The sequence below is a fragment of the Manis pentadactyla genome, chromosome 19 (genome assembly GCF_030020395.1).
Source record: "Manis pentadactyla isolate mManPen7 chromosome 19, mManPen7.hap1, whole genome shotgun sequence".
NCBI classification, from domain to species: Eukaryota; Metazoa; Chordata; class Mammalia; order Pholidota; family Manidae; genus Manis; species Manis pentadactyla.
In genome coordinates, this window is record NC_080037.1 from 7,534,478 (window position 1) to 7,560,921 (window position 26,444).

At 56.4% G+C, this 26,444-nt stretch overlaps 1 protein-coding gene across 3 annotated transcripts; it reads right to left on the reverse strand.

The window, feature by feature from the left end:
• Positions 1 to 1,503: 1,503 nt before the first annotated feature.
• On the reverse strand, positions 1,504 to 26,003 carry LOC118930787 (sodium/potassium-transporting ATPase subunit alpha-2). 3 transcript variants are annotated; one of them, XR_008994901.1, is made up of 25 exons: positions 25,865 to 26,003; positions 21,392 to 21,496; positions 21,129 to 21,188; positions 19,509 to 19,712; positions 18,930 to 19,043; positions 18,533 to 18,667; positions 17,726 to 17,843; positions 15,775 to 16,043; positions 14,749 to 14,947; positions 14,513 to 14,622; positions 14,222 to 14,356; positions 13,313 to 13,502; positions 12,995 to 13,170; positions 9,273 to 9,409; positions 8,638 to 8,788; positions 8,385 to 8,553; positions 8,003 to 8,157; positions 7,635 to 7,758; positions 7,292 to 7,437; positions 6,966 to 7,096; positions 4,534 to 4,635; positions 4,358 to 4,449; positions 3,444 to 3,494; positions 2,959 to 3,010; positions 1,504 to 2,399 (listed from the first exon to the last, which is right to left on the reverse strand). XR_008994901.1 is itself a non-coding variant. In XM_057494961.1 (24 exons), the coding sequence occupies exons 1-23, from the start codon at positions 25,874 to 25,876 to the stop codon at positions 3,466 to 3,468; spliced, it is 3,063 nt and encodes a 1,020-aa protein (XP_057350944.1). In that variant the 5' UTR covers positions 25,877 to 26,003; the 3' UTR covers positions 1,504 to 2,399; positions 3,444 to 3,465. The 3 variants fall into 3 exon arrangements, 2 of the variants coding, with proteins under 2 accessions (XP_057350944.1, XP_057350943.1); XM_057494961.1 differs by lacking the exon at positions 2,959 to 3,010; XM_057494960.1 differs by having other exon boundaries at positions 1,504 to 3,010.
• Positions 26,004 to 26,444: the final 441 nt, after the last annotated feature.

Consider the following 26,444-nt stretch of genomic DNA (forward strand, 5'->3'; position numbering starts at 1 on the left):
CCAATATTCAATATTTATTAATTGCCTGATATGTGCCAGGCATAGTTTTAGGTGCTAAAAATAAAGGTAGTGAACAAAAGGGAAAGAATCCCTGTGTGCATGGAACTTACTCTAGAGAAAAGCCACACAAATAAAAGAAGTATAAACAATTATATATATATAATTACATGTATGTATTTGAATTATATGTATGTATTTTTATTTATTATCTATCATCTATCTGTCTAAATTTGAGGGAGTAAGCATTTATGCATGAAAACAAAGAGAATGGGGAAAGAGGTGCCACAAGTGTGATTTCGGTGGCCTGTGAGGGCCTTTCTGAAAAGGTGATCCCCAAGGCCATCACATTATATGTGAATAATAAAGGTCCTGATTATTGTGGCATTCTTACAGACCTGTAATTTCAGTACTGTCATTAAATAATGTTTCATGTTCATGAACTTCATCTGGAGCCTGTTGCTGTTTATATAGTTCATGCTGCTTCTTGTAAATGTTAATGTTCCCTCATAGGAGAAGCTGGTAGTAGAAGCAAAGAAAAAGTATTAGATTTTCTTATGTTCTGCTGAAGATCAAATGAGGTAGTATTGCCCCATATCATAGTGTCAGTCTTGTAATAAGGTTTCAAATTTTAACTTAACATCATAGCTTTATTTTTCATATTAAATCAGGTTCAATGGTGGGTCAGGAAATAGAGGCCCTGGAGTGGGATTCATTGCGACCATACAAATAAAGGTGTGACGCAGTTGTGGCACAAAGGGGTCTGTCTGCTCTTCAGGCTCCCACAGCCACTCCTGCAATCAAGGGGCCAAGAGCCGCCTTCCGACTGGTATCCAAGACCCTGGCCTGGGGTTGTAAGCGTTGGTATCTTCCTCTTTTGCTTTTCCTGGTACCTCCGAGGAGGGCACACACCCAGCCACGCCTCCATCTCCACACACAAGCAAACCTCCTGGTGCGCATCGCAGCCTGGCCGGGAAGGTTCCCCAAGTCTGCTGCTCAGGTGAATTTCAAGGATTGCACCTCCTTTTCCCCCCATACCCTAAAGACAGCACCCAGAACAGGGCTCTGCACACAGTATAGGCTGCTAAGGGCTGTTGGGGGCCCTCAGCACCCCATCTTCCTCTCCCACCCTCTCAGGTTGAGAGAGGCCTGATTTTGGTCCAGAATGGAAACAGCAGAAGTGGCCCTGAGTATCTGGCCCCAGTTCGATTCACAGGCCGTTCCTTGTCCTGAACAAATCTCTGTGGCTTTTGTGGCAAGTTCAGCCATGAGGAAGGAGGCCCAGCTCTCTCTTCTTCTGGGTCACTTTGCACCCTTCCTCCCCTCTAGCTTTCTCCACTGATGCCATCAGATGATTTCCCTCCCACTCCTATTCCCTACCTTCTCTTTATTGCTTCCTCTATCAGCCCAGTCCTGCCACGGCCCACATTTCCCTACATTTCGTGGCTGGGGAGTCTGGGAGGGAGGCAAGGATGAAGTACAGAACTCCGAATCATGGAAGGGATCTCTTTTTTCATAAAGAAATGTAACTTTATTGTTTTCAAGTACATATGTAGTGCTTCAAACTAACGTCTTACAAAAGGTCACCAAGTAAAGGTCTTGCAGATGTTTTGAAAAAATACCTAAGAACTGATGATAATTAGGCCACGCGTTCACTACTTCTAAATGGATAGTCCTAAAGTGCCTGAAAAGTATTGGTTTAGGTAGACTAAATATGCCACCCTTAGCAATATTATGCTCTTAACTTACTAAACAAATGCCATTTTTATTGATTTGCCAAGGCAAACTTTTGTCCATAGACAATAAATCTCAGATCAATCAGGCCCAAAGTAATACGGTTTCCCATTTAGTTTTCCAAGCCCAAGAACTGACTTATTTCAAGATACTACTGATAAAGGAAAATTCCAGTATAAGGAAGGAATAGCCCTTGGGAGGTTGTGGGCCTGATGTGCGTCTTTTGGGCTTCCTTCCTTCCTGCCTTAGGGCTTCCATTTTTCTTGGGTGTCTCCGTCCCTTGCTTGGGTCATCTAGGTGTCTCTACAGGACGTTCCGGTGCCCTCTACGCCAGGCTTAGGGAATGGGCCGCGCTGCCTGCAGAGCCACGGGATAGGTGGAGAGGCGCAAGGGAAGGAAAAGTAGCTCCCGTAGGAACCTGGCAGTAACTGCCCTTCTGGGGGAAGTGGCACAATGATCAGCGTGAAGGGTGCCTGCCTGGGGGGACCAGGCTTGCTGTCTGAGAGGTCAAAGGCAGGTCTCCTGGTGCTTTCCCTCTTGCTGTCCAGAGCTTCTGACCTAAGCGGATTCTGCATGTCCCCGGAAAACAGGAGGCTTCTGGGAACTTCTCCACCCCACTTCCAGCTGATGGCCAGGGAGTGCCTTTTCCAGGGCAGGCTTGGCAGTGCCTGGGAATGACGCAGCGCACAGGGACGGGCATGACGCGGAGGGGGCCAGAGGAGCAGGGAATGGACTGGCAGCTACCCTCTTGGGGGGACTTCTGAGGGCTTAGCATTCTAAAGGGTGGGGCGTTCCCAAGCGCCGTGACTGAGAGAGCTGGCGCAGCTGTGACACCTGGGCCTGCTGGCCCAGACAGACCACAGACCAAGGGTCGGTGGGGATGCTGTGGCACGTGGGCATGGAATCCCATGAAATGCCCCGCATTGCTTTCTGGTCCTGCCTCTGCTGCTGTTCTGATGACATTTGAATTTGGTCTGCTGGTAGGGTGCTCTACAGGGCAGGACCCAGAGCTGGAGCCCAGACATCTGTCTGGAGACCCGACCAGTCACATGTCCTGTCATTGACACTGTCTTTTCATGTCCCTTTGTTGTTCCCCTCCTGTGCTGTACCCCTAGACCCCACCAGTCCGTCCAGCTCTCTTCTAGAGGTGCCTGACTAGCCATGATGGGAAATAGGCCCTAACCTCTCCACTCAGCTTCCCTTTCTGGCCTGGGGCCTGGCACTCACCAGAAACAGCCACGTGTGATTTCCAGGTCTGAGGGGGAGGCAGGGGACAGAGCTGGGCAGAAAGCGAAGGAGGGGTGGTGGGGGTAAGTGCAGTAAGGCTGGAGTCGCGAGGGGATGCTGGTGATCTGAGCCCAGTTCCCCTCTGGGTTTAGCAGGTGCCTGCCCTTGGGTATTGATCTGTTCTAGTGGGAGGTGGGGGTGAGGAGATAGGGAGTGGGGAGAGCTGGGGTCACCTCAATTCCTCAGGAAAAGCAGACAACCTAGCGGAGTGGGGTGGAGAGGAACCTAACAGGTGGTGTGCAATCTGATTGCTCGTGTTAGGTCTGTGGGCACCCACCCCGGCTTGTTTTCCCACTGCCCCAATTAGCCTACTGAGTTGCCTCAGTCTCTCTCCCCAAAGCTTCCCCTCACATCCACCCCAGTTTTTTCCACCCCTCCCCATCCCCATCCCCCAACACCTCCAGGGCGCCCCATCTTTCCCATGCCTGGTTCTTCTTTCCAGCAGGCTCAGTAGTATGTCTCCTTCTCCACCCAGCCTGTTAAGAGAGATGGGGGTAGGGGCTGCAGTGACATTTAAAAGGAGGCAGGGGGTAGGCCTCCCTGGAGCTTGGGTGGTGGCCGCCAGGTGGAGCAGAAGCCTGGGGCAGGGGGCTGAGGGGCGTGGCTGCAAGCAGGTGGAAAGGAGGGGGGTGGGGGGAAGGTCTAGTGAGCTGGGCAGAGAGAAAGGGAAGGAGAGACTTGGGCTTTGCACAGTAGGAGGGCCTAGGGTAGGTTGTAGGCAAATGCCTACAGGGACTGTTCAGGGAGCCAAGGAGTTTCTGAACGGGCAACCATCCAGTGTTGCTGGCCAGGAATGTAGCCCTGGGGTTGACAGCCCTTGTGATTTTTCAGAAGTCAGACATTTGGATTTCATGTGAAAGCCCCCAAGTTTTAGATATTGGGCCAAAAAACACCCTGCACCATATGGGGCAGGCCAAACCCAACAATATTCATGGATTGGGCTTGTGGGTCATCCATGTTCAACCTCCAGTAAGCAATCAAAAACGCTTATTGGGGGAAAAAACAATACTTGTTTGTTGCTTGGGAACCAGGAGGCCTGGTTTTGGGGGCGGGTTTGGCTGCTCTTTGCGTTATGACCCTGGATCAACAAAGTCCCCTCTGCGCCTCTCTTTCTCTGTTCTGGTGTCCTGTGCTGCGTGGCGTGGTGGAAGGCCCTGGGGGACCAGCTGTTTGTTAGGTGGACCCAGAGTCTGGGAGGAAGAGGGTGGGGAGAGGAGGCACGGCTGGGCTGGGGTGCCTGGGGTCTGGGACCCCAGGGTCAGAGGGCACCGGGGCAGGAGCAGGCCTCTGCAGTCGGGTGGGCAGTGGGCTTCGGTTGGGGCAGTGCAGGGGTGCTCACCACCGGGGTATCGCCGCAGGATGAGCTTCCGGACCTCATCATAGAGGAAGATGAGGAGGCTGTAGGGGAAGGCGCAGAACCACCAAGTGACCCTGCAAGACAGTGTCAGGAGCATCGGGGGCTGGTCGCGTCAGACCAGAGCTTGGATCCCAGAGGGGCCTTCTGGAGGGACTCACTTGAGCGGATACATGCGGAGGGCCACCCCCATGCCCGGGCAGTAGGACAGAAAGGCGGCCAGCGCGGTCTCCTCCAGGAGCCCAAAAATCAGAATCTTGTTCCTGGAAAGGCAAAGAAACGTGGGTAGGCAGCGTGTGATGGAAGAGTGGGGAGGGGACAGAGCCCGGGGCACCCCTGGCGAAGGACGGGACAGGCGAGAAGAAATGCAAGGCAGGGAAGAGATGCCACCGCCTCTACCCTCTTCACAATCCCTCTTCTCACGCTACGTGTAACCGAAGAAATATTTCCGTTAATTTGCCTGCTTGCTGACTGTACCGCCCATTGCTGTCTATAACACACGCGCTCATTCATTAGATCAGTGTTTCTTATGCGTGCGGTGCTGTGCTGGATTGGCTCTCTGGTTAACAGCAAGCTTCCTCTACAGACACGGGGCGGCCCTCATGCAGCTCACGATCTTGCTGTGGCTCCAGGCATGTGGCCTGGGACAGTGTCATCTTCCCAGCAAGATGCTTTGAAAGCTCCTTCAGGTTGGGGCCTGTGTACGTCTTACATGTTCTCAGTGTCTCCTGAAGCCCCTGGTAGCTGTTGGCGGTAGATATGCAATAAGAAGAGGATGTTTGTAAAATGCTTGGCAGTGGGAAAGCCCACAGGTGAGTAAGTGTTAACACATGTTCACTATATCAGAACTGAGAAGCTGGACAGAACCAGGTTCTGAGAGCAGTTTCTGGAGCAAGACAGGCAGGGTCGAGTCCCAGCTTTGCTGCTTATTAGCTTTTGGCTGTAAAGCAACATTTCTTCACTTCTCCAAGCCTTCTCTGCAGATGGAGTTAGGACCTTTGTACCATAGGACCGCTGGGAAATTATGGGAGACAAAGAGTGGAAAGCTCTCGAACATGGTAAGTGCTCAAGGTGCATTATAACTCAACCTTTCATAACCTTATGCGCCGCACTGTTTGTGGCTGAAATCAGTGGTTCCCAAGCTTTCCACTCAGTAAAGGATCCCTCATCTTCCTCCTATGAAGGCCACGTTTTCTCCATCTTTGTCTCTCAAGCTGTATTTGTTAATAAGTAATGAATATATTTCCCCATTTAAAATTAATTGGAAATATCCACAGCTTCCAAACCAGTGGTCACTAAACTTTGTACTTCGGCTCCCACCTGAGACTGACGGGCAGTGAGCCCAGGAGCCTTCTCGTAGGTAAGGGCCTGATTTCCACAAAGCTTGTCGATGGACGTGAAGAGCATCTCTGAGGACTTCCAGGGCCCTGGGCTGGGGCCTGAGGTGCAGGCTGCCTCTGGCCAGGTTCTTGCAGGCAGTGCACCTTCCTGGTACCTGACTTCCGGTTTGTTTTGTTTCTTTGCCTTTTGCCTCTCGGGTGGGCTGGATTTAGCCGGTTCGGTCATGTTCTCACCTTCCTGCACCACCCGTGCTCTGTATAGCAGGCAAGTCCCAAAACGGAACACAGTTTCTTGGACTCTCCGTGCCTTATTCTCTTCCTGATACATTGTCCCTGCTAGTGTCTGTGGCTTCCTGAAGGCTCCTTCCCTCGTGTCACCTCTGTTCACCTAACAGACTCCACTCCTCCCCTGGGACCTTAAGTGCTGTTAACATCACCAGGATTTTGGCATCTTTTTTCCCTCCCTACTAGGAAATGATAACAAACCTCACTTGGGGAATTGCTTGCACTGTTTGCAGAGGAAAATGGAAGCCATGTTTTCAGCAGGCACCACCCACCGTCCCTGCTGCAATCACAGAGTGATCGGTGCCCAGCTGGCGCCAGGCCACACAGGTGAGCCGCCTGCGGTACGCGTCAAGAGCCTGGGCTTTAGAAGGAGACCTGGTGACCCCTTATCAGCAGAGTGACCTCAGGCTCATCATTTAAACTTTTCCTTGGGTGGAGACGGGAGCCTCTGGTCCGTTAAATAAAAATAATACCTACCTCACCGAGATGTGGTGAGGTTAAACCATGTCTCTGGCTCACCTGGCACTGTGGCTGGCCTGGGGTAGCTCACGCGTGGGAAGGCACGGAGCTTGGCCCCGAGCAGCTCAGCCCCACACGCATCCCCACCACCACTGGCAAGTGTGTAAACCGGAGCTGCCTGCCGCGGGTGGGGGGGTGCAGGACGCCTGTAAGCAGGGCTGCACAAAGGATGGGGGTGGGTGTCACCAGAGGTGGGGACGATGGAAGCGGGGAGGAAGAGGTGTGCAGAGAAGATAAGGGGGTGGCAGATGGAAGGACAGCACGATGAAGGTTGCAGGAGCAGAATTAAAGCTCATCAGAAATGCTCTCCTTCGTCTCCTCTCATCTATTTCGTTTAGTTAGCTGGGTAACTAAAGCCCCCTCAGCGGACCTGGGCCTGGGAGAGGGAAGCCTGTGTGGCTGGTGAGCGCGCTCTGCCCAGGGCAGGTCGGGCCGTGGGGGGCACGCACCTCATGCCCTGCTGGAAGACGGAGTTGCGGCGGGTCTTGCAGATGATGAGGTCAGCCCACTGCACCACCACGATGCTCGCAAAGAAGGCCGTGTGGCACGTGAACTCCACCACCTTCCGCTGCTCGTAGGTCTGGGAGGAGGGCGGCAGACGAGGCGAGCATGAGAGGAAAGGGAAGGACCAGGCAGCTTGGTTAGGGCAGCGGTGAACCCCTGGGTACCTAGTCCCTACTTAGCCCCCAGTCGCAGTTGGCGCCTGCTGACCGCTCCTGCCAGGCATCAGGCCCCCTCTGGTGCACGTGCGTCACACTTACACGGCCCCACTCACCCACTCCTGCCCATAGCTGTCCTCCAGGTCATTCATGGACCGGTCATCCCAGTCGAGGCGGATTCCCAGCAGCCGTGACGGCAGGAAGCCGTTCTCGGCCAGGATCACGAAGTAGGTGAAGAAGCCACCCAGGGCCTGGATCATGCCTGTGGGCGGGGGCGGAAGGCAGGGCCTGGGCTGGAGCGGGAAGCAGGGTGCGACCAGCCCCACTGGGCCAGAGAAGGAAGTCCTAGGCCCTCAGGGAGCTGGTGCTGTCCTGGAATTTTGCTGGGGGCCCATCCCTCCAAAGGCAGGGAGGGAATTCTCCCAGGTCTCCCTCCCCAGCCCCAGGGCCCCAGCACACCGATCTGTCCGTAAGCCATGCTGATGAGCCTCTCATTGACCAGCTTGTCTGTCTGGGGGTTCCTCGGCTGCCGCTTCATGATGTCGCTCTCAGCTGCCTCGTAGGCCAAGGAGATGGCAGGGACCTGTGTGAGGCGGGGAGCGGGGACAGGAGGCCACTTGAAGGCAGAGGATAGGAGCAGAGGATGAGCGGCCGCGAAGGACCTTTGACCCAAGTCGGCACACATTTGTCAAGAGCCTGTGGTCTTCCAGGTGTGCTTGTCTTCTCTGTAAGCGTCACAGCCTGTCACCTGCCCCCAGCGCGCCTCTCCTTCCATCGGCTGCCCATCCCTCCCCTGCCTTGCTTGCCCCCTATGCCCCTGGCCTCACCATGTCTGTGCCCAGGTCAATGCAGAGGATGGTCACGGTGCCCAGAGGCAGGGGGATGTTGGCGATGATGAAGAGCAGGAAGGGGGTGATCTCGGGGATGTTGCTGGTCAGCGTGTACGCGATGGATTTCTTCAGGTTGTCAAAGATGAGGCGGCCTGTGGGGAGGTTCTGAGGGCATCAGGGGGATTGGAGGGACCCGCCCCCACCCCCAGCCCCTGAAGACTCCTGAGGGAGATTTTGTGTTTGACGGAAGCTGAGGCAGGCTGTGGACGCCTGGGACCCTGACTGGACCCTGTAATCGGGGTAGAAGGCCCTGAAGGCCGGAGCGCCAGCTTCAGACGGCCTGCACCCCGGGAGGACCCCCAGCCCGAGAGCCCCTCACCCTCCTCCACGCCCGTGACGATGGAGGCGAAGTTGTCGTCCAGCAGGATCATGTCGGCGGCCTGCTTGGAGACGTCGGAGCCGGCGATGCCCATGGCGATGCCGATGTCAGCCTTCTTGAGCGCGGGGGAGTCGTTCACGCCGTCGCCGGTCACCGCCACGATGGCGCCCTGCGGAGGACACGGCCGGCGCTGGAGGAGGAGGCCCCCGCCCCCCCCCGGCTCCCCAGTCGCCCTGCCCTGCCGCCCCCTCACCTGCCGCTGGCAGCCCTCCACGATGATGAGCTTCTGCTGAGGAGACGTCCGGGCGAAGACAATCTCCGTGTGGTTCTTGAGGATTTCATCCAGCTGCTCGGAGGTCATGTCCTTCAGGTCGGAGCCGTGCACCACACACGCCTTGGCTTCTCTGTCGGGGGGCAGAGGCAGCTGCCTCAGCACCTCACCACCCCTGGGCTCTGGTCTGCCTGTGACGTCTGTGCCCCCAGGGCCTCCATCCTCTTTCTCTCCACACTCACTGACCCGTTTTCCCCATTTCTGTCCCTGAGGAAGTGACACTAAACCCTCGCCACATGGCATCATCACATTGTACGGTTTCTAGGCGATGTGCTGGCTTCCTTACATGTATCTCATTCCTCTAGCCACCCCGCAGTGTGCAGAGCATCCTGATTTTGTAGTTGAGAAATGGAGGCTCAGGAAGGAATGTGACATCTCAAGGTTACACAATCAGTGACAGCCTGGACACCTTCAGCACTGAGGACTGGGCTGCTGACGTCAGAGGCAAGGTCTATAAAGGTCGCAGAGGTGCTGTGCAAATACCCCAGGGGACACTCAAACATTCTGTGGGACAGGATGGGTTGATCAGGGGACAAGGGGTCCTGCAAAGGCCTCACCTGGGGTTGACCTGACTGACAGGGATGTTGAGCCGGGCTGCAATGTCCTCCACAGTCTCGTTGCCCTCTGATATAATGCCCACACCTTTGGCAATGGCCTTGGCTGTGATCGGGTGGTCCCCTGTCACCATGATCACCTATTGGGAAGGAGAAAGAGAAAAGGAAAGCCGTGTTAAGGTTTTCAGCCCTACTATTCCTTTCCCAAAGTCAAGAAAAGCCACTAGATGGTGGGGCTGGCAGTTCCCAGCCAAAATAATGGAACTGTGTGTGTGTGTGTGTGTGTGTGGGTGGGTGCGAGGGAGAGACAATGACAAGTTGTGCTCAGGGGATCAGAGATAGTTTGCCGAAATAGAGGAAAGCCTCCACAACAGAGTAACAGATGAATGAGGGTCCCTTGGGAGAGACACCTCGGATTGTTCAGGAGTTTGCATTTCACGGGCTACAAGGCTGGCAGAGCTGGAAGGACCCTTAATAGCCCCCTTAGTTTACCCGTGAGACCACAAGGCTTAGAAAGGGCCCATTTGTCCCCCTGGTTCCTCAGGGTTATAGGGGGCCGGGGCTAGGACACGGTCTCCTCCATGTCCAGCAGGAGTGCTGCAGGCGAGCTAACTGCACAGGGTGGGGGTGAGGGGGACACAGCCCCCCACCCTGCCCTGCACCGCCTTGCTCCTCCGCCTCTGACGTCACTTCCTGCCTTAGGGAATGCGTGGGGTTGGGTGGGCGGATGGTTGGCGTCTGGGAGGTAGTCAATAGGCTGTAAGTAAAAGGTGGTCAGAGCTGGATCAGGACAGCATCTGCGTGGGTGACTTGAAGGGCAAATCCCGCAGATCCTGAGAAGTTAGCCTCTTGGAGCCTGACTGCCTTCTCTTCCAGCCCCACCACCCCACTGAAAGTAACCCCAGAGGCCACGCGGGCCTCCCAGTTGAAAAACCAAAGGGCTCATCCTGTTTGCCCCTGGGGCGCATTTGGTACTGTTCTCCACCCTCCTCAAAACGCTGTCCCCCCTCCGCTTCCATGGGCCCCGCTGCTCCCTGCTCCCCTCGTCTCTCTTGGTGCTCTTTCCCAGCCTCCTCAGGGTGACAGCCAAGTGGAGTAGAAGTGGCTTTGGAGGCAGATGGCAGCCCTAAACTTAAACACCGGCCTTCCGCCGCCACAGGACCTTAGACCAGTCCATGCCCGCGTTTCAGCGCAGCGGAGCTGATCCTGCCTTCCCGGGTTGTCATGGAGAGTAAAGAGCATTAGGTGGACCCCCTGGCGATGTTGGGGGCTGACTTACCTCCCTCTCCCCCCTTTCACTGGCCCCTCATTCTCTATGTGCCTCTAAACTGTGCGCTAGGGTCTCACTCTGCTTCCCTTCCTTGACCCAGGTCCTGTTCCTGGGCAATAAGGTAAGTCATATTAGAAAACGTTGATTTGCACTCAAATCTGCAGTCCTGACCCTCTTTCTTGAGCTCTGAACCATATTCCAGCCTTCCCTGGGACATCTCCCCCCGGGTGTCTTATAAATGCTTCGACTTAAGGTCAAAATTGAACCCTTTCTCTACTCCCCCACCCACCACGCCTGCCTCTCTGCTCCCTTCCTTAGAAATCGTTCTCCCTATTCGCATTCGCTCTGTCCCTTAGTCCCCTGTATCCTCACCTCCCACACCCAGTTGGTCACCAAGTTGTCAAAACATTTCTCAAATGTAGCGACTCCTTTCCGCTCCCTTTGACGACACAGTTCAGGTCATTGTCCCTTGACTGGAGCTCCCGCAGGTGCCGCCCATCCTGTCTCCCTGACTCCTGTTTCTCTCCAAACCCAGTCCCTCCTCCACGCAGGTGGCCTCCTGAAAGCTAGATCTGCCTTGCGACACCCATGGCTCTCTGTGGGCAGCAGGATAAAGCCCAAGTCTGGCATTTAAGCAAAGTCCTCGTCCCTGGCCCTGGCCCAGCGTTCCAGTCCCAGTCCCAGTGGTCCTTTCCACACGCCACACTCACACCCTGCAGCCCAGTCGCGTCACGTCACGGCACATGCTGTTCCCTGCTCTTGACATGCCCTCGTCTCCCTCACTGCCTTGCAAGATATTCTCCAACCTTTGAGGCCCTGATCAAGTATCATGCCCTTTATAAAACACCGCCCAGTTCTCTGAGGCAGAAATAACTGCTCCCTGCTCTGAGTTCCCACAGAGGTGCTTTCCCCAGGCTGGCATTTTCCATGCTGGTTCTGCTCAAGGCAGGGGGCAGTCTGGTGAGCAGGGCCGTGGGCTTTCCAGACAAGTGGGCCATGCCATCTATACCTGGCTCACCTCTTCCTGGCAGTTTTATTTTGGGAAAGCTACTTACGCATTCTGAGTCTCAGCTTGTTTTATTTTGAAATGGGGATAATGATGCCTACCTTAGAGACAAAGTGGTTATGGGGTTCAGAAATCACAGACATACACACACGTATATACATACAAGTCCTTCAGTGTGATAGGTAAGGACTAGTAGACTGCCTTGGTTCAGTTCCTGGCTCTGCTACGTACTAGCTGTGTGCCTTGGGCACGTTACTTTGTGCCTCAGTTTCCCCCTCTGTAAAAGAGGGGGAAATGCCAGCGCTTACTCACAGAGTTGTTGTGAAGATTAAGTGAGATCATACAGGTTTAGCATTAAGAATAGTGCCTGGTTCTTACTACAGTGATGGACAGTGACTGCATTGGGGTATGGGTGGGAACTTGAAATATGGGTAAATGTAGTAACCGCATTGTTTTTTCATGTGAAACTTTCATAAGAGTGTATATCAATAATACCTTAATAAAAAATTGAAAAAAAAAAAGAATAGTGCCTGGTTCCTATAAAGGCTCACGAACAAATGGCTGGGCTTTTTTATTATTCCAGTATCTGACCCACAGCAGGTGCTCAGTGACCCCAGCCATTGGACCCTTCTGTGACTAACTGTAAAGGCATTTCTTTCCCCTGAGACACCATGAGGTCCGGAGGCCAGGCACTGTGTCTGGTTCATCTTTGAGTCTCAGAGCCTGCCTGGCACAGGACCCAGCCCTCGGAAGGCGGGCTGAGTCGAACTGATTTGGCAACAGGTGAGATACTGAGAAAAGAGGAACAAGCAGGGGCACCAGGACTGGCAAGCAGACAGGTGGAGGGGGTGGGAAAGAGCCGCATCGTGGCGACAGGAAAGTGCTCCAAGATGGCAGGGGTTTATGTGTGTTTGTCTGTTGAATGCCAGCACCTGGAACAGTGTCTGCTGCACAATTAGTAAACAATAAATAATTGTTGGATGAAGAACATCTATAGCTCAGAGGGAGGTGTGGTCATGGGGAAACGATTGCAGGTGGGCCAAAGAACCTGGCGAGGTGTGTGACGGGTGAGGACCCAGGCCAGCCTTCTGGGTCAGGGGGCAGCGAGTGGTGCCTGCTAATCCCATCACAAAGGGCTAGGGAGAGTGGGCAGTAGTTGGGAAGGGTAGGACAGACAGATGGTCAGGACAGGGTTCCCGGATGGGACAGAAATCACAGCGGCATGCGCTGTGGCAGGGAGAGAGGGGATGGGCTTGGGGACCTGGTCACTGAACCATAGGGGCATGGGTGAGGGCTCCGGAGTGGGGGCCAACCTCTCCTTGCAGTGAGCAGCTTCTCGTCGCAGTCCATCGGGAGAGGGCCACCAGGGGCCCGGGTGCAGCAGCCCCTCCAGTCCCTTGGCCGCCAGCGTTTGGGAGGAGAGGAGGGAGCCAGGGGTGAGGCCAGTACCTTGATGCCTGCACTCCGGCACTTGCCCACAGCATCCGGCACGGCAGCCCGGGGAGGGTCGATCATGGACATGAGCCCCACAAAGCAGAGCTTCTCTGTGGGAAAATTCAGCTCATCCGTGTCAAATCTGAAGCCCCGAGGAAACTTTCCGGAGGGCAGATTCAGGTGGCAGAACCCTGGGGAGGAGGGCGGGGGGAGGCAAGGGAAGAGTGAGAGCAGCAGGGTGGCTTCCTGGGTGCTCCCCAAGCCTCTCACCCGGGGGGAGCTGAGCCCTAGAGACCTCGCTCTCAGCCCTGCCCCCTGCGGCTGGCCCCTCACCCAGCACTCGCTCCCCGAGTCCTCCCAGCTCCATGTAGGCGTTCTGAAAGGCGTCTTGCATCTCCTTGTCCAGGGGAATCTCCTTGCCCTGCACCAAGATGGTGGAGCAGCGGTCCAGGATGCGCTCCGGGGCCCCCTTCATCACCAGCACGTGGCTCTGGGGGCTGTCTTCTCGCTCGTGAATGGACAGCTGGAGAGAGGACGGACAGACAGCTGCAGAGGGGCTGTACTTATGTTGGTGGCCCCAGTGCCCAGCATGGGACAGAGCAGAGGCTGGGAAGGGAATCTCCCGCAATAAAATAACCCCTGATCTATCAACTGTTATCAACATAGGGAGAGTCTCTGTGTGTGGAGGGGCTTTTGGGCCTCATAGTCCCAACCCTGTAACCTGAGAGTCGCCTTCCGAAAGGACAGCCATTCACTCAACTAGTATTTACTAAGAGCAGTTAACCGGTGCTGTGCTGGGCACTGGGGGGCTCTCTCGTCAGCATCGCCCCCCTCCCCACCAGACTGGCCTCACTGGGGCTTTACTTGTGTGCTTACGCAGGACATAGCTGAGACTGCACTGCGGCATTTAATAGATGCCTACAGTCAAAGGAATTCCCTAAGGAAATTTCAGAAGTACGGCTCAGCTGAGTGGCACAGAAGGGCTGGGGGGTGGGGGCCAGCGGATAGGCACTCTGGGAAGAAGTGCTGAGAGGATGACATGACAGGCGTAGTGAGGAACGAAGGTTCGGGAGTTAGTGGTAATTGCAACCAGACACGTAGTCACCCACGTTGCCTTGGGGATGAGGCAGGGGGAGAGCACAGGATCCCCAGGCACCTCTGCTCCTCCTGATGATTGCCCTTGGTTTTGTGCACCCCCACTTCTGTCCCTCCCTCTTCCCCGTCTCAGCACCCCAGCCACACCTGGTACTTGTTGGTAGAGTTGAAGGGAATCTCCGCCACCTTGGGGTTCCGGTCCCTCATTTTCCTCACAGAGCCACAGGACAGCTCAATGCACTTGAGCAGAGCTGACTCCGAGGCATCCCCGGCTGTGTCCCGCTGCCGGAGGAGAATTCAGTGTCACCGTGGGACCAGGGAGGGAGTGGGTGACCCAGGGAGGAGGGCCCTGAACCCCCGAGGCAGCCGGAGTGTGTGAGAGGGGAAGCTGAGTGCCGGCAAGGTGGACAGGATATAGGGAGGCCTCTGACCCCCTACCTTAGACACAGAGATGTTCTCCTGCCCAGCCTTGAAGACGGCACGGTTGCAGAGACCAGCAATCCGAGACAGGGCCGTCCACGTCGGGGATCGTTTGTCAAAAGTAGCCCCTGGGAGGAAGTGAGGGAGAAGCAGGAGCGTGGCTCCCCCTAGAGCCCCTACCTCACCCCCACTCGCCCTGCCCGTTGCCAGCACCCTGAGCACGCTCCCCTGCACCCCCTGCAGCGCCCAGTCACCAGACTGATCTTCCGTGGTGTCAGCCTCGTGGATTTGGTTGTCGAACCACATGTGGGCGACGGTCATGCGGTTCTGGGTGAGGGTGCCCGTCTTGTCCGAGCAGATGGTGGACGTGGAGCCCAGCGTCTCCACTGCCTCCAGGTTCTTCACCAGGCAGTTCTTGCGGGCCATGCGCTTGGCAGTCAGGGTCAGGCACACCTGGGAGAGGGGCAGAGAATCAAACAGGGCTAAGCCCGGGGCCGGAGATGCCCCTAATCGTACCCCAGACCATGGCTCCATCCCAGCTCCCTGGATTCTGCTCTGCAAACACTGAGTGGGACTTAGGGGCAAGCAGTGGATGTGTTCAATTTGAGGCCTGTTGAACTGAGCTCATGAGTCTATTTAGGCGAAATGTCCAGGAGGGAATTGGAGATATTTGGCTACAGCTCTGAGAGGGCCAGAGTAGGGCCGCATGCAGGGCCATGTGAGTCAGCCACACAGAAGGGGCACCAGAAACTGGGGGAGCTGGGCTCCCTGCAGCGGGTAAGGAGCAGAGCAGAGGGCTGAGGCCTGATAATCCTCAGGGGACAGAGGACAGGAGAACCAGGATGGTGACATGTCACAGGGGTCAACAAGGCAGAGAATGCGAGGAGGTGGACAGCAGCGTCCATTTCAGCAGCAGAGTGAAGGACCAGAGCCGAGGACCGGTCCCTGGGTTTGCTCGTTGGTCACTGGTGACCTTGAGGGAGGCTTTCCAGGAGAGCTGGCCAGGAGGAGCCCCAGACAGCAGGGGGAGCAGGCAAGGCGCACGGACGCTGAGAAAAAGTGACTGGGACAGGCCCCAGGGAAGAGACTGAGGGCCAAGGTAGAGTCCAACCCCAGATTTTCCAGACTCAAACTCTGAGCCATGGATTAGGGGAGCATCTGATATGTGATTTCAGGGGCTGGAAGTGAAAAACTTGCTGCGAAGCAATAAGCCTTTATTGCTTCTGAGGAAAGGGTAGTAAGACCCCGTCCTTGGGGCACCCTCGGCCTGACCCACTCACGGTGACGGTGGCCAGCAGCCCCTCAGGCACGTTGGCCACAATGATGCCGATGAGGAAGATGACAGCCTCCAGCCAGCTGTAGCCCAGGATGAGGGAGAGCACGAAGAAGGACACCCCCAGGAACACGGCCACCCCTGTGATGAGTTGAATGAAGTGCTCGATCTCCATGGCTATGGGCGTCCGCCCGACCTCCAGGCCCGAGGCCAGAGTGGCTATGCGGCCCATCACTGTCCGGTCACCTGTGGCGATCACAATGCCCCTGGCAGTGCCTGCAACACAGGAGGGGGCAGCAGGCTGGGTGCCGGGGGGCTCTCAGGAGCTGCAGGCCCGTCCTACTTCCTGTGGGAGGAGAGCCCCCACAGAGCAAATGAGCCAACGCCCCTGATCCTGGGGGTCTCTTTGAGCAGATGGTGCCTCCCTGGGCTTCCTCTGCCTGCACAGACCACCAAACAGGCTCAGGACAACAGCAAATTCTTTCCTCTTACACCTGGGCCTAGGGAAGAGCCTTGCAAATAAATTCAGAGTTCAAATTGAAGGGATTCAATAAATGACATAAAAATATTGCCTGTGGTATTTCAGTAAAATCAATCTCATACTTGTTATCATCCAAAAGTATATTATGAAGACAAAGTAAAACACTTATTATGGATTTTCCATGTAGTCTTAAGATGTTTATTTCTCAGCATTAGGCACAAATCTCCACAGAAGCAGCTAGGCAATTACTGACCCTTATGTAGACTCAAGAAGGGTCTTGAGGGGTGGGGGGATGTGTGGTAGAGGGCAAAGCACTTGCAGTGGGACCAGCCGAACCTGGGTTTGAATTCCTACCTAAGGAAATCACTGTTTTAGTAATTAAACGAGGTAGTAGTGCCCAGCCCATAGTAGGCACTCAGCAAACATTAATGCCATTCATTTCCTTTCCTCTCTTCAAAGCCCATTTCAGAGTAAATGGAAACATTTTACTAGGCATTTTTACCAATTGCGGGATTTGTAGGAGCAAATTTCAAATCTCAGCACATTAAACATTTAAGAAATTTAATGTGAGGTGATTCTCATTGTAATTCCAACTGGCTAAGGAGGGGAAAAGCCCAGAGAAACATAATACAGTGAAGAGAAATGAGAAAGGGGGAGGAAAGGTGGGGAGGTGGGTGCAGGGCTCCTCTGGCCCCTGTCCGAGGCCCGTGGTCTGGTCAGGCCTCTGTCCCACCGCTCTCCCCACTGCTCCCTCTCCGGACGGTGCTGACTGGGCGGCTGCCCGGCATGGCCACGTGGGCACGGGTTCCAGCTGTGCTTGGCCCCCTGCCACCAGGGGTGGCAGCCCTAGATCTCTGGCTGGCCTTCGTTCATCTCTAGAACCCAGAGCAGAGATGGGCCAACCGGGCAGCCTGTGCCTGATGAACAATGTCTCGCGGTGAAGCACAGGCCTCAGTGCGGCCTAAGGCAGGGCCCAAATGGCCACCGGGTCTGAAAGCTTTCCCGACCCTCTGCCCGCAGGGGGCTCCAGTCAAAGCAAAGTTCAGAGAAGGACGCGACTGGTCCCAGAACCGGGAGAAACGGAACACGTTAGACAAACCAGAGGCTCCTAGGAGTCCAGGCGGGTTTGGTGTATGTGTGTGTGTGTGTGTGTCTGTGTGTGTGTGTCTGTGTGTGTGTCTGTGTGTAGGAGGGATCTGGCCTAATGTCTGAGGCTTTGGAATCCACTCAGTCGTGGGGTGGACAGAACAGAGATTTCCCTGTGGGGATGTGGCTTTGTGCCAGTCATGCCCCCCAGCCAATTCCCTGCTGTCTGGCGGGGATGATGCCTGCAGGCCTCAGGCCCCCAGCCCCTCAGGTGTCCCCGCGGCAGGGCATGAGACAGGTGTGTGCAAGCACAGCTGGCTGTGGAGTTGGGATGCAGACCTCCCCTCGCTGGAGTGCGGGCACGGGGCTCCCCGCCAGGCCAGCCTCTCACCTTCCACACAGTTGGTAGAGAAGAAACAGATATTACGGGTCTCCAGCGGGTTCTCATGGGTGAACTCGGGGGAGCGGGTCTGGGGCTCTGACTCGCCTGTTAGGGATGAGTTGTCCACCTGAGGAGGAAGGGGGCATGCAGTCACCAGCAGGGCAGGGGCCCATGGGCACCCCTGCAGCTGTGTCCTCACTGCAGCTGCATCCAGTCTCCATGACACAAGGGACAGAATTACACGTGCCCTCATCACATATTTATAGCGCTGCTCAGTGGCGCTGCCTGCTCTAGTTTGGAATCCCAGCTTGCCCTGACTTCCTGTGTGACCCTGGGCCAGTTACTCAACCAGAGAGCCTCCACTTACTCATCTGTACAATGGGGGATGTGGCCAGAATCTCTTCACTGCACAGCTACACGGGGCACCACTAACACTGCAGTCCATGGAAACAGTACCTCCTAAGGTTGTGCATGGCACAAATTGTGGCCACAGCCCGACATCATCATGTCATTCCTGCAGAGCTGATTAGATAGCAATATGTGAATGCACTTTAGGCATCTGACACGGTAATACTCAGTACATGACTGCCAAAAAGTGGATATCAAAGAACCACCCAGAGCATGGAGCATTCATAGCGCATAGATGCCAGGAGACAAGGCATTGGCACTATATGTGGGTAAGGCTCAGCTGGGCGCTAGGGCACAGGTGTTCACATTCGGACCTGGGTCTCCCAACCTTGAAACCTCTAACTGGGCCCCTCTCAACCCTATCCAGCCTGCCTCTTGGACACAGTTGCTCTGACCTGGCCTCCTCACCTTACAGCCGTGAGAGGAGATGATCCGGAGGTCGGCAGGCACGCGGTCTCCACCCTTCACCTCCACCAGGTCCCCCACCACCACCTCCTCGGCGTTGATCTGTATCTTCTCTCCTTCCCGCACCACGAGGGCTTGCTGTGGGGAGGCCACGGGCATCTCAGGAAGTCCTGTCTCCACCCTTACCTTCCTTTCCTGCTGGTCTCCCCCATCTCTCCCAGTCCCGCCAAAGAGGAGAAGAAACCTCACACCCTTAGCAACAAATCTAGGTCCTGGTGTACAGAGCTGGGGAATCCTTTCTGTCCAAGGCTCCCTCTCAGAGCACAAGGACTTGAGAAGGGATGAGCTGGACTCTCCCAGAAACCTCCCATTCCAGCCTGGAGCCAGGCCGGCAGTCTACCTGTGGCACCATGTTCTTGAAGGAATCCATGATCTTGGAGCTCTTGGCCTCCTGGTAGTAGGAGAAGCAGCCGGTGACGATGACCACAGCTGCCAGCACCACGCCCAAGTAGAGCTGTGAAGGAGAAAGGGCTTGAGGGACCTGCCCTTGTCCCACCCCTGGAGGGGCACTGCCTCTCAGGATGGGCCTTCAGTGCCACCCTGTTGGTGACCGGCAGTGAGAACGGTGCAGAAAATCCTCTCCAACGTCTCCCTCAACCTTCCCATCCCCAGCCTCCTAAGGCTAGAAGGGGCCTGGAATATCACAGGGTGTTCCTGGGACTAGGACCTCTCTGGGGACGAGGACCAGGGATTCAGAGAAGCCCACTTCATGTGAAGGGCCAAGAGGAACTGTCTCACTCATGAACGATCCTGTGTGTGTGTGTGTGTGTGTGTTGGGGGTTTACAGATATGTATAGAAGCCTCACCCCTTTCCAGCCAAAGGGCAGAGGGGCCTGGGGGACTGTGACATGAGGGTCTTGCTCCCCCCACGCCACTGGAGATTCGGGACCTGGTCCAGGGGTCAGGTGTGCCAGCTCACATTGTCATTGGATGGTTCATCCTCCATGGCGGCCTGGATGCCGTAGGCCAGGAAGCAGAGGATGGCCCCAATCCACAGCAGGATGGAGAAGCCCCCGAAGAGCTGGCGACAGAACTTGACCCACTCGGGGGTTGTCGGGGGCGGGGTGAGGGCGTTGGGCCCATCCCGAGCCAGAATGTCCTGGGCCCGCTGGTTGGTGAGGCCCTAAGGGAGGCAAGGAGAGGCATCGGGGCACACATCCGGGACCACCCCGGCCCCTCATCGCATCCAGCCAGCTCCTTGGCAGGGGAGTGACGCCCAGGAGAAGAAAAGCAGCCGCCTGGTTGGAAGGAGTGGGGGCCATCAGGGGAGGCCACAGCGGTGGCAGCTGCAATGGGCGTTGGAGGCCTTGAAGGCTGAGGAGGATTCTGACTGTGGCCCACCTCTGGTCATCCTCGGATTGAGACCCGTTTTGGCTGGGTCCAGTGTATCTCCTCTGGAGGCAGCCGGGTAAGGTTCCCTAGGAAGCTTCTCGATTGGTTCCTCTCCCTTCTCTCTCCCTGCAGACTGCCCCCTCCATGGAGGATTCAAGAGCAGCCTCACATTACCGACCATCCATGTCACACGGCTTTGGCGATCACCCGTCATTTCCCCAGAAAGCCTCGCCTGGCCCCGCTCCTCCAGCCCCAGGCTGGCTCACCCGCCTCTCTGCCTCCCGTTGTGTCCATGCAGGACTCCGGAGCCACACCCCTTGTGAGGCACTGGGATTCTTCTCTGCTGCTGGACATGGAGTCCTTCAAAGGCAGAGGCCACTTCCTATTTACCTTTCTGCCGCTTATTTATTTAATACCTGTATTCTGAGCGCCTACTAGATGCTGTATTGTCAGCTCGAGGGATCCAGAGAGGGACAAGATCCACAAAGTCCCTGCCTTTTGTCCCTTATGGTCTGGTGAGGTGACACACAATGAACAGATGATACTGCCAGACAGAGAAAAGCTTTACCAAGAAAAAGTAAGGGACAGGAATGGGGCACAGAATGGCGAAAGGGCCCTCCGGAGGGGGCATGCACTTGTTACATTTTTGATTAATGATTTTTTGCTTTTCAAAATGATGGGCTTGGCAACCTGCCTATGCCACATAACTATCTGTGTGCCCTTGGGTAGCTCCTCCCCCTCTGTGAGTCTCCTTGCTTTAATAAAGAGGCCTGCACCCCCCGTCCCACAGAGTTGTAAGGGTTAGAGGGGAGGGATGTGGGTGCAGCGTGCCTCACGGTGTATGCCCGGCAGGGGCGCAGCATGCTCCCGGAGCACAGTACTGGGTGGTCTCCTTCCACACGTATGGCAGTTCCATGACAGATTGTGTGTCCCTGAAGCTGCTTTCCAGGGAGGAGAAGCCCTGCCTGGAGGTTCCCTGGAGCCTGGGGTCTAAGGTGTCCTGGCTTCAGGAGCACGGGTTCAGAGCTCTAGACTAGGGAGCAGGGGATCTGGTTCTAGTTCTGGCTCTGCCACCAACTAGTCATGCATCTCTGAGCCTCGGTTTCCTCATCTATAAAGGGGGTTAGATTGCAGTGTTAAGGCCCCTACCAGGATGCTGCGTGTTGTCTCACCCCTTTGGTGCCCCCCCAGAAGGCCTGCTCCTCACCTTGGACAGGTCCACTTGGTATTTGCGGCCCAGCTCATCCAAGGACAGCTTGTGGTCGTCCTGGGGAAGGGCAGTGGAGTTACTTTGGGGCCACAGGCTGCGTGCATGTCTAGAATGCGTAGGAGGGCACGGGGTTCGCAGGGCTGAGGCGAGGGGCAGGCAGGGGCGGGCACGAGCCTCCCAGGGTGCCTGGGAGGCCGGGGCAGCTCTCCCGACACAGGCCCCCTTCTGCCTGGCTTGGCAGGGCAGGGCGTGGGCCTCACCATAGCCACCTCCTTCTTCAGCTCATCCAGCTCCTTCTCTTTCTGTTTCTTCTTGCCGCCCCCATTCTCCGAGGTGGTGGCAGCGGGAGAGTACTCGCGGCCGGCCTGCAGCAGGGGGAGAGTCCAGGGAGTCAGGGAGGATGGAGGCTGGCACCTCTACTCCACTGCACAGCCCAGGGGCCCGGGCATTGGGGGTGGGCGCCGTGGACTCAGAGGCAGTGGCCATGCCAGGGGAGGAAGAGGGACTGGAGGGTGGGGGGCACCCCAGGCTCTCAGTTTGCCAGCTATTGGCAGAACCCCAGGGCTCCGTGTTTGAGCTCCGGGGAAGGCTGAGCAGCTCAGGACTGAGGAGGTCACTCTTAGCTGTTTCGCACTGGGTTTCTGCTAACATTTTGTTTGTTGAAAGAACACGGCTGCTAAATACTAAAGGAAACAAGAATGTTAAGAACCGCTATCCTCCGTTATCTAGAATTCGGGAAGGCAGTGGGCAGGGTTGGGCGACGGTTCGAGGGAGAAGAAGCACCCCGCAGGAGTGTCTCTGTCCCCACACCACAGCTACCTTCCTTAGAGGGGAACAGGGCCCATTAGGAATCTGGGGGAGCAGGAGTCTTTGTGGGGCCAGGGGCAGGGCAGGAAGTGTCTGGAGGGGGATGGGGAGCTACAGGGTTCGGTGGTGGAAGCAGAATAAGCAGGGCTGATGGGCTCTGAGAAGTCGGTGGTTGGAGGGTCAGGGGGTGTCCAGGAGAAGGGCGCAAGGAGGGTGCAGGGAGCTCCAGGCCTCCTGATTGGTGGGCCTGCCCGCTGCCAGACAGGGGGCAGTTTGTGACCTTGAGGCCCCAAAGCACAATTGGGGAAGAAGGGAACTGGGTCCCATTTGTCCAAAATATAAGACATTGTCTCTGAGAATAAACCTAAAACTGAAATGTGTGTAGCCCCTGGTCCAGGCATTCCTGCGTCCTCCGGTGAACTCCCCTGAACACTTTAACTGGAGCCTCTGAGCCCCCCATCTTCCCATTCCTCTTCAGGGCCTGTGGTCTCCTCACCACCGCCAGGCATCCGGGTCCCACAGGGAGCTTCTTGGGGGGAGGGTGGTAAATGTCTCCTCCCAAGGGGACTGTCTTCGGGTAACAGGATGGGAGGGGGCTGCAGAGACCTGGGGTGGCCACAGACGCCTCCCAGGCCCTGCCCCACCCCAGGTTCCCGTCCTCCCACTCCCTCAGGATTTCGAGTCCTTGTCACAGAGGGGCTGCTAAGTTCCCATCCTGTGCCTCCATTTCTCCACTGGGTCCTCAGGGCATGCTAGGCTTTCAGGAATGACCTTTTCTACATTACGGTGCAATTCGTTTTTCATAAAGAGTGTACATCTGAGTGGGATCTTTTGCCCTTTTTTGCAGATTGTGTGTTTTTTGAAAGTACACTTTTCTTTGAAAACAGTTTTCAGTTCATGGCAAAATTGAGCAGAAAGTAAGGAGTGTTCTCATATGCCCTCTGCCCCACCACGTGCCACATCCCCCACCAGAGTGGGACATTTGTTACAATGGGTGAACTTACCTGGATACACCATTATCACCCAAAGTCCATAGTTCACCTTAGGGTTCCCTCTTGGGGGTGCACATTGTATGGCTTTGGACAAATGTATAACAATATGTAGCCCCCGTTCGAGTGTCATACAGAGTAGTTCCACTGCCCTGGAAGTCCTCTGTGTTCCAGGATAATGCATTTTTCCCATAAAAAAGTCAGGAGCAATGCCAGGGATGTGGCAGCTGCCCTGATTATAGGCGATCACAAACCTAGTACCCGGAGAGGTGCAAGTCTGACCAGTGCGATCAGGAACGCGAGAGGTGGACACCGCCCCCTACACACTAAATCCTGCATTTGTTTCCCTATGAAGCATCCATGAGACAGCCCAACAGAAGGAGTGGGGAAGGGCCCGTGAGTTTTCTCTTCCTTCCCCAGGTGACTTGAGAGGGTTCCTTTAACTGAATGCATTGAAATACTTCGGATTCACTGACTGTCCTTGGTGGGACGGGACTGAGAAATGGATGAGAGGCAGAAGGACCAGGGCCAGAGATGAGGCTGGACAAGTGTCAGTGTGATGCTCTGGAGCTCCAGGGGCAGGAACAGAGGATGGGGCTGTGGCTAAAGCAAAGGAGAAGAGCCCAGAGAGTTTCTGTACATTCAGACATGAAATAAAGTTCATGAAGATTCTAATCAAATGCGTAGTTTTTAAAAAATAGCCAGCCCCGTGCTTTTGGCGTGATGGATCACGGCTGAGCTCAGCAGCCCCACGCAGGACCCCCTTCCTCTCAGCTCCCACCCTGTTCTCCTGCAGGCAGGCCCAGGGCTTGGGACACGCTGCCTCCAACCCCTCCTCTGGTCCTGTCCTGGCAAAGATCTTAGGCTCTGCGGCCAGGAGCCTGCGGAGATTCGAGGCCAGCAGGCTGCCCAGGCAAGAAAGAGAGAGAGGAAGCAAGGACCACCCCCCTCCGCACTCTCCTCCCCCAGCCACAGGGCCCCCTGTCTGGGTCCTGAATGCTGAAGGAGAACAGAGAGTTCTTTTTGAGGAAGCCAGAGGCTGGGACGGAGTGGGGGCAGCTGGGAACCAGCCAGCGCTCCCCCAGCCACGGCCTCTCCGTGGCAGCGGGAGCAGCCGGGCTCCCTCCCACCAGTGCCACCCCTTCCCCCAACTCCCACGCTGCCCTGGGCCACAGGGTGACGGCGTGACAGTTAGGCCTTGCTCTGGAGTGGAGGTGCAGGGACTAGGGACAGGAGGCAAAATGAATCCTAGAAGTGGGAAGGGGTAGGAGGTGCTTCCCCTCTTCGGGGGTGTCCTGGCAGGTTGAACCCCAAGCTCCAGCTCTAAGTCCCACCACATTCCCCGCCTCTCACGCAAACAGAGCCAGATCTGCTGCATGACTTCTATGGCCTCCTGCACAGCTACTGGGGCTGCAGGTGAAGGGACTTCAGGGCTGGGGGAGAAGCCAGGGTCCCCTGAGAAGTCAAGGTCAGATTGCTTCCCAAGCAGGGCCTCTGGAGCTGGGTCTACCTTGTTCTAAGGTGGAGCAGGGGGAGGGCTACCTCCCCTCCTCTCTACACAGGTGGGGGAGTGAGGGATCCACCTGGCCTCTCAGAGGTCCTGCTCCACAGCTGGGGACCCCCTTTCCCTGGGGGAGCAAGAGATGCCAAGGAGCAGCTGAAGGTCCAAGACAGTATATCTTCCCACACTTGTGACCTCTTCCTCCATGAAGCCCACACCTCAGAGGCAGCTCTCTGGACCCTCACTCATCTTTCACAGTGACATTTATACTCCCACATGCCTGGAGTTGGGTACGTTTCAAATTTGCCTACTGCGACACAAGCACAGGTGTCATCCATGGATATCTGTACCCACTCCAGACTACGGAGAGCACATGGTGGCAGGCGTGCACGCGTGCGCACGCGTGCACACACACGTCCCATTCTATTTATAGCTTCCACCCTAGCTCAGGAACCCTGGTGTCCAAGCTCAGAGCTTTCCCAGCTGCTAAGCTCAGGGCAATAACACGTCCTTGCCTGACCCCTTTTGGGCCCAGAATGCCCCCGCACGTGCCCGCAAGCCCCCTCTTTCCTCAGCACCCTCCCGTTGCCCACCGCCCATGCCCCTTCCCTTCCGCCCTCTTCCTCCAGCATTCCACAAAAGGAAAGCAGCTGGGCACAGTATGGAAAGGGCTCTGGTCACTTTTCTCCATATGGAAATTTCATTTCCAAGAATTCAAAGCCCTGCCCCCGCTTGGTTGTTAATCTTCCCCTTGGCATAGCCAGGGCCACAGAATGCCACAGGCAGGGGTGGGCTAGGGAGAGCAGGCAGCTCTTACCAGCCTCTGGGAAAGTCCTCAGTGCCCATGGCCCAGAGCCGAGGACGGTGCTGCCCAGGACATCCGGAGGGGGACTGGGCTGGGGGCACATCGCTCTTCCTGCCCACTCCCATCCCAGCTGTCTCTTGGTGCCCAGGGACCCTGGGGCTGGTGTCCGGGACTGCTGGCGGCTCAGGAGCAGAGGCCGGCCTGGCTCTCTCCATCCTCAAGTTGGACCCGCATGCCCTCAGGCTGGGACTCCAAGAGGAACGGGTATTTTCAGGGGGTGGTGCAGGCAGCGGATGAACAGTGCCAAGTACCCCTTCAGCTGGGAGGCCAGGAGGTGTGGGAGAGCAGAGTGGGCATGAGATGGAGGTGAGGGAGGGTGCCTGTGGCTGCCCTGGGGCTGACCCGGGGCTGGCGGAGGGGAGGGCACTTGGGCCCGTGAGCGCCCTGGGCCTGTGCGTGCAGCTGGTGCCGGGAGACTGGGTTCCAAGCTCAGACAACCAGCTCTGTCAACTACTCTCAGCTCCTCCCTCCGTGTCCCATTCCCAGCTCATCCCTTCTCTGTGGCCTCCCCCACCCCCCTAGAGAGCCCTGCTCCTCCCCGGAGCTGCTGCCGCTCTGTGGGGATACTCACCCCACGGCCCATCCTGGGGCACAGTGGCTGAGGGGACCTGGACTGGAGGGGTCACCAGGAGGATCCCAAGCCTGCACGCCAGTCTGGGACGGCCAGAGACCTACGGGCCAGACCGCGCTGGCGGGAGCAACAGGGTAGCTTTAAATAGGCCCCTCTCCCCCTCTCCCCCGCCTTCCCCTCCTTGGGAAAGAGACGTTTGTTGAAACAGGATCCCTGAGGACTCCTCCCCTCCCGCCCCTTAAGCAGCAGGCTGGGGGACTGTCCGCGGGCCCTGCCGTGCGCCGCCCCTCGCCTCCCCTCTCCCCCGACTACCGACTACCTACCGAGGGCGGGGAGGGTGGGCGGGTAGGAACGGGCCCTGTAGGGACAGGTGGAGGGGCACTGTCTCCTTAGCATCCCAGGATGCCCAAGGCCATGTGGCCCCACCTCTCGCCTTGTTTTTCTGATGGGGAAACTGAGGCCCAGAGAGATTAAACAGTTGAAGCGAGTAAAACAGAACCAGAACCCAGGTCTCCCGAGTGTGCACCAGCCTCCTAGAGAAAGAAACAGAGATGGTTCCCTCTGCCGGGCAGGTTGTGAG

Excerpts from the sequence above, each read along its gene's own strand:
- LOC118930787 (XM_057494961.1), bottom strand. Across the intron at positions 14,623-14,748 it reads CACCACGGAAGATCAGTCTG|GGGCTACTTTTGACAAACGA; the intron begins GTGACTGGGCGC and ends ACTTCCTCCCAG. Across the intron at positions 9,410-12,994 it reads GCCGGAGTGCAGGCATCAAG|GTGATCATGGTGACAGGGGA; the intron begins GTACTGGCCTCA and ends CCTTCCCAATAG.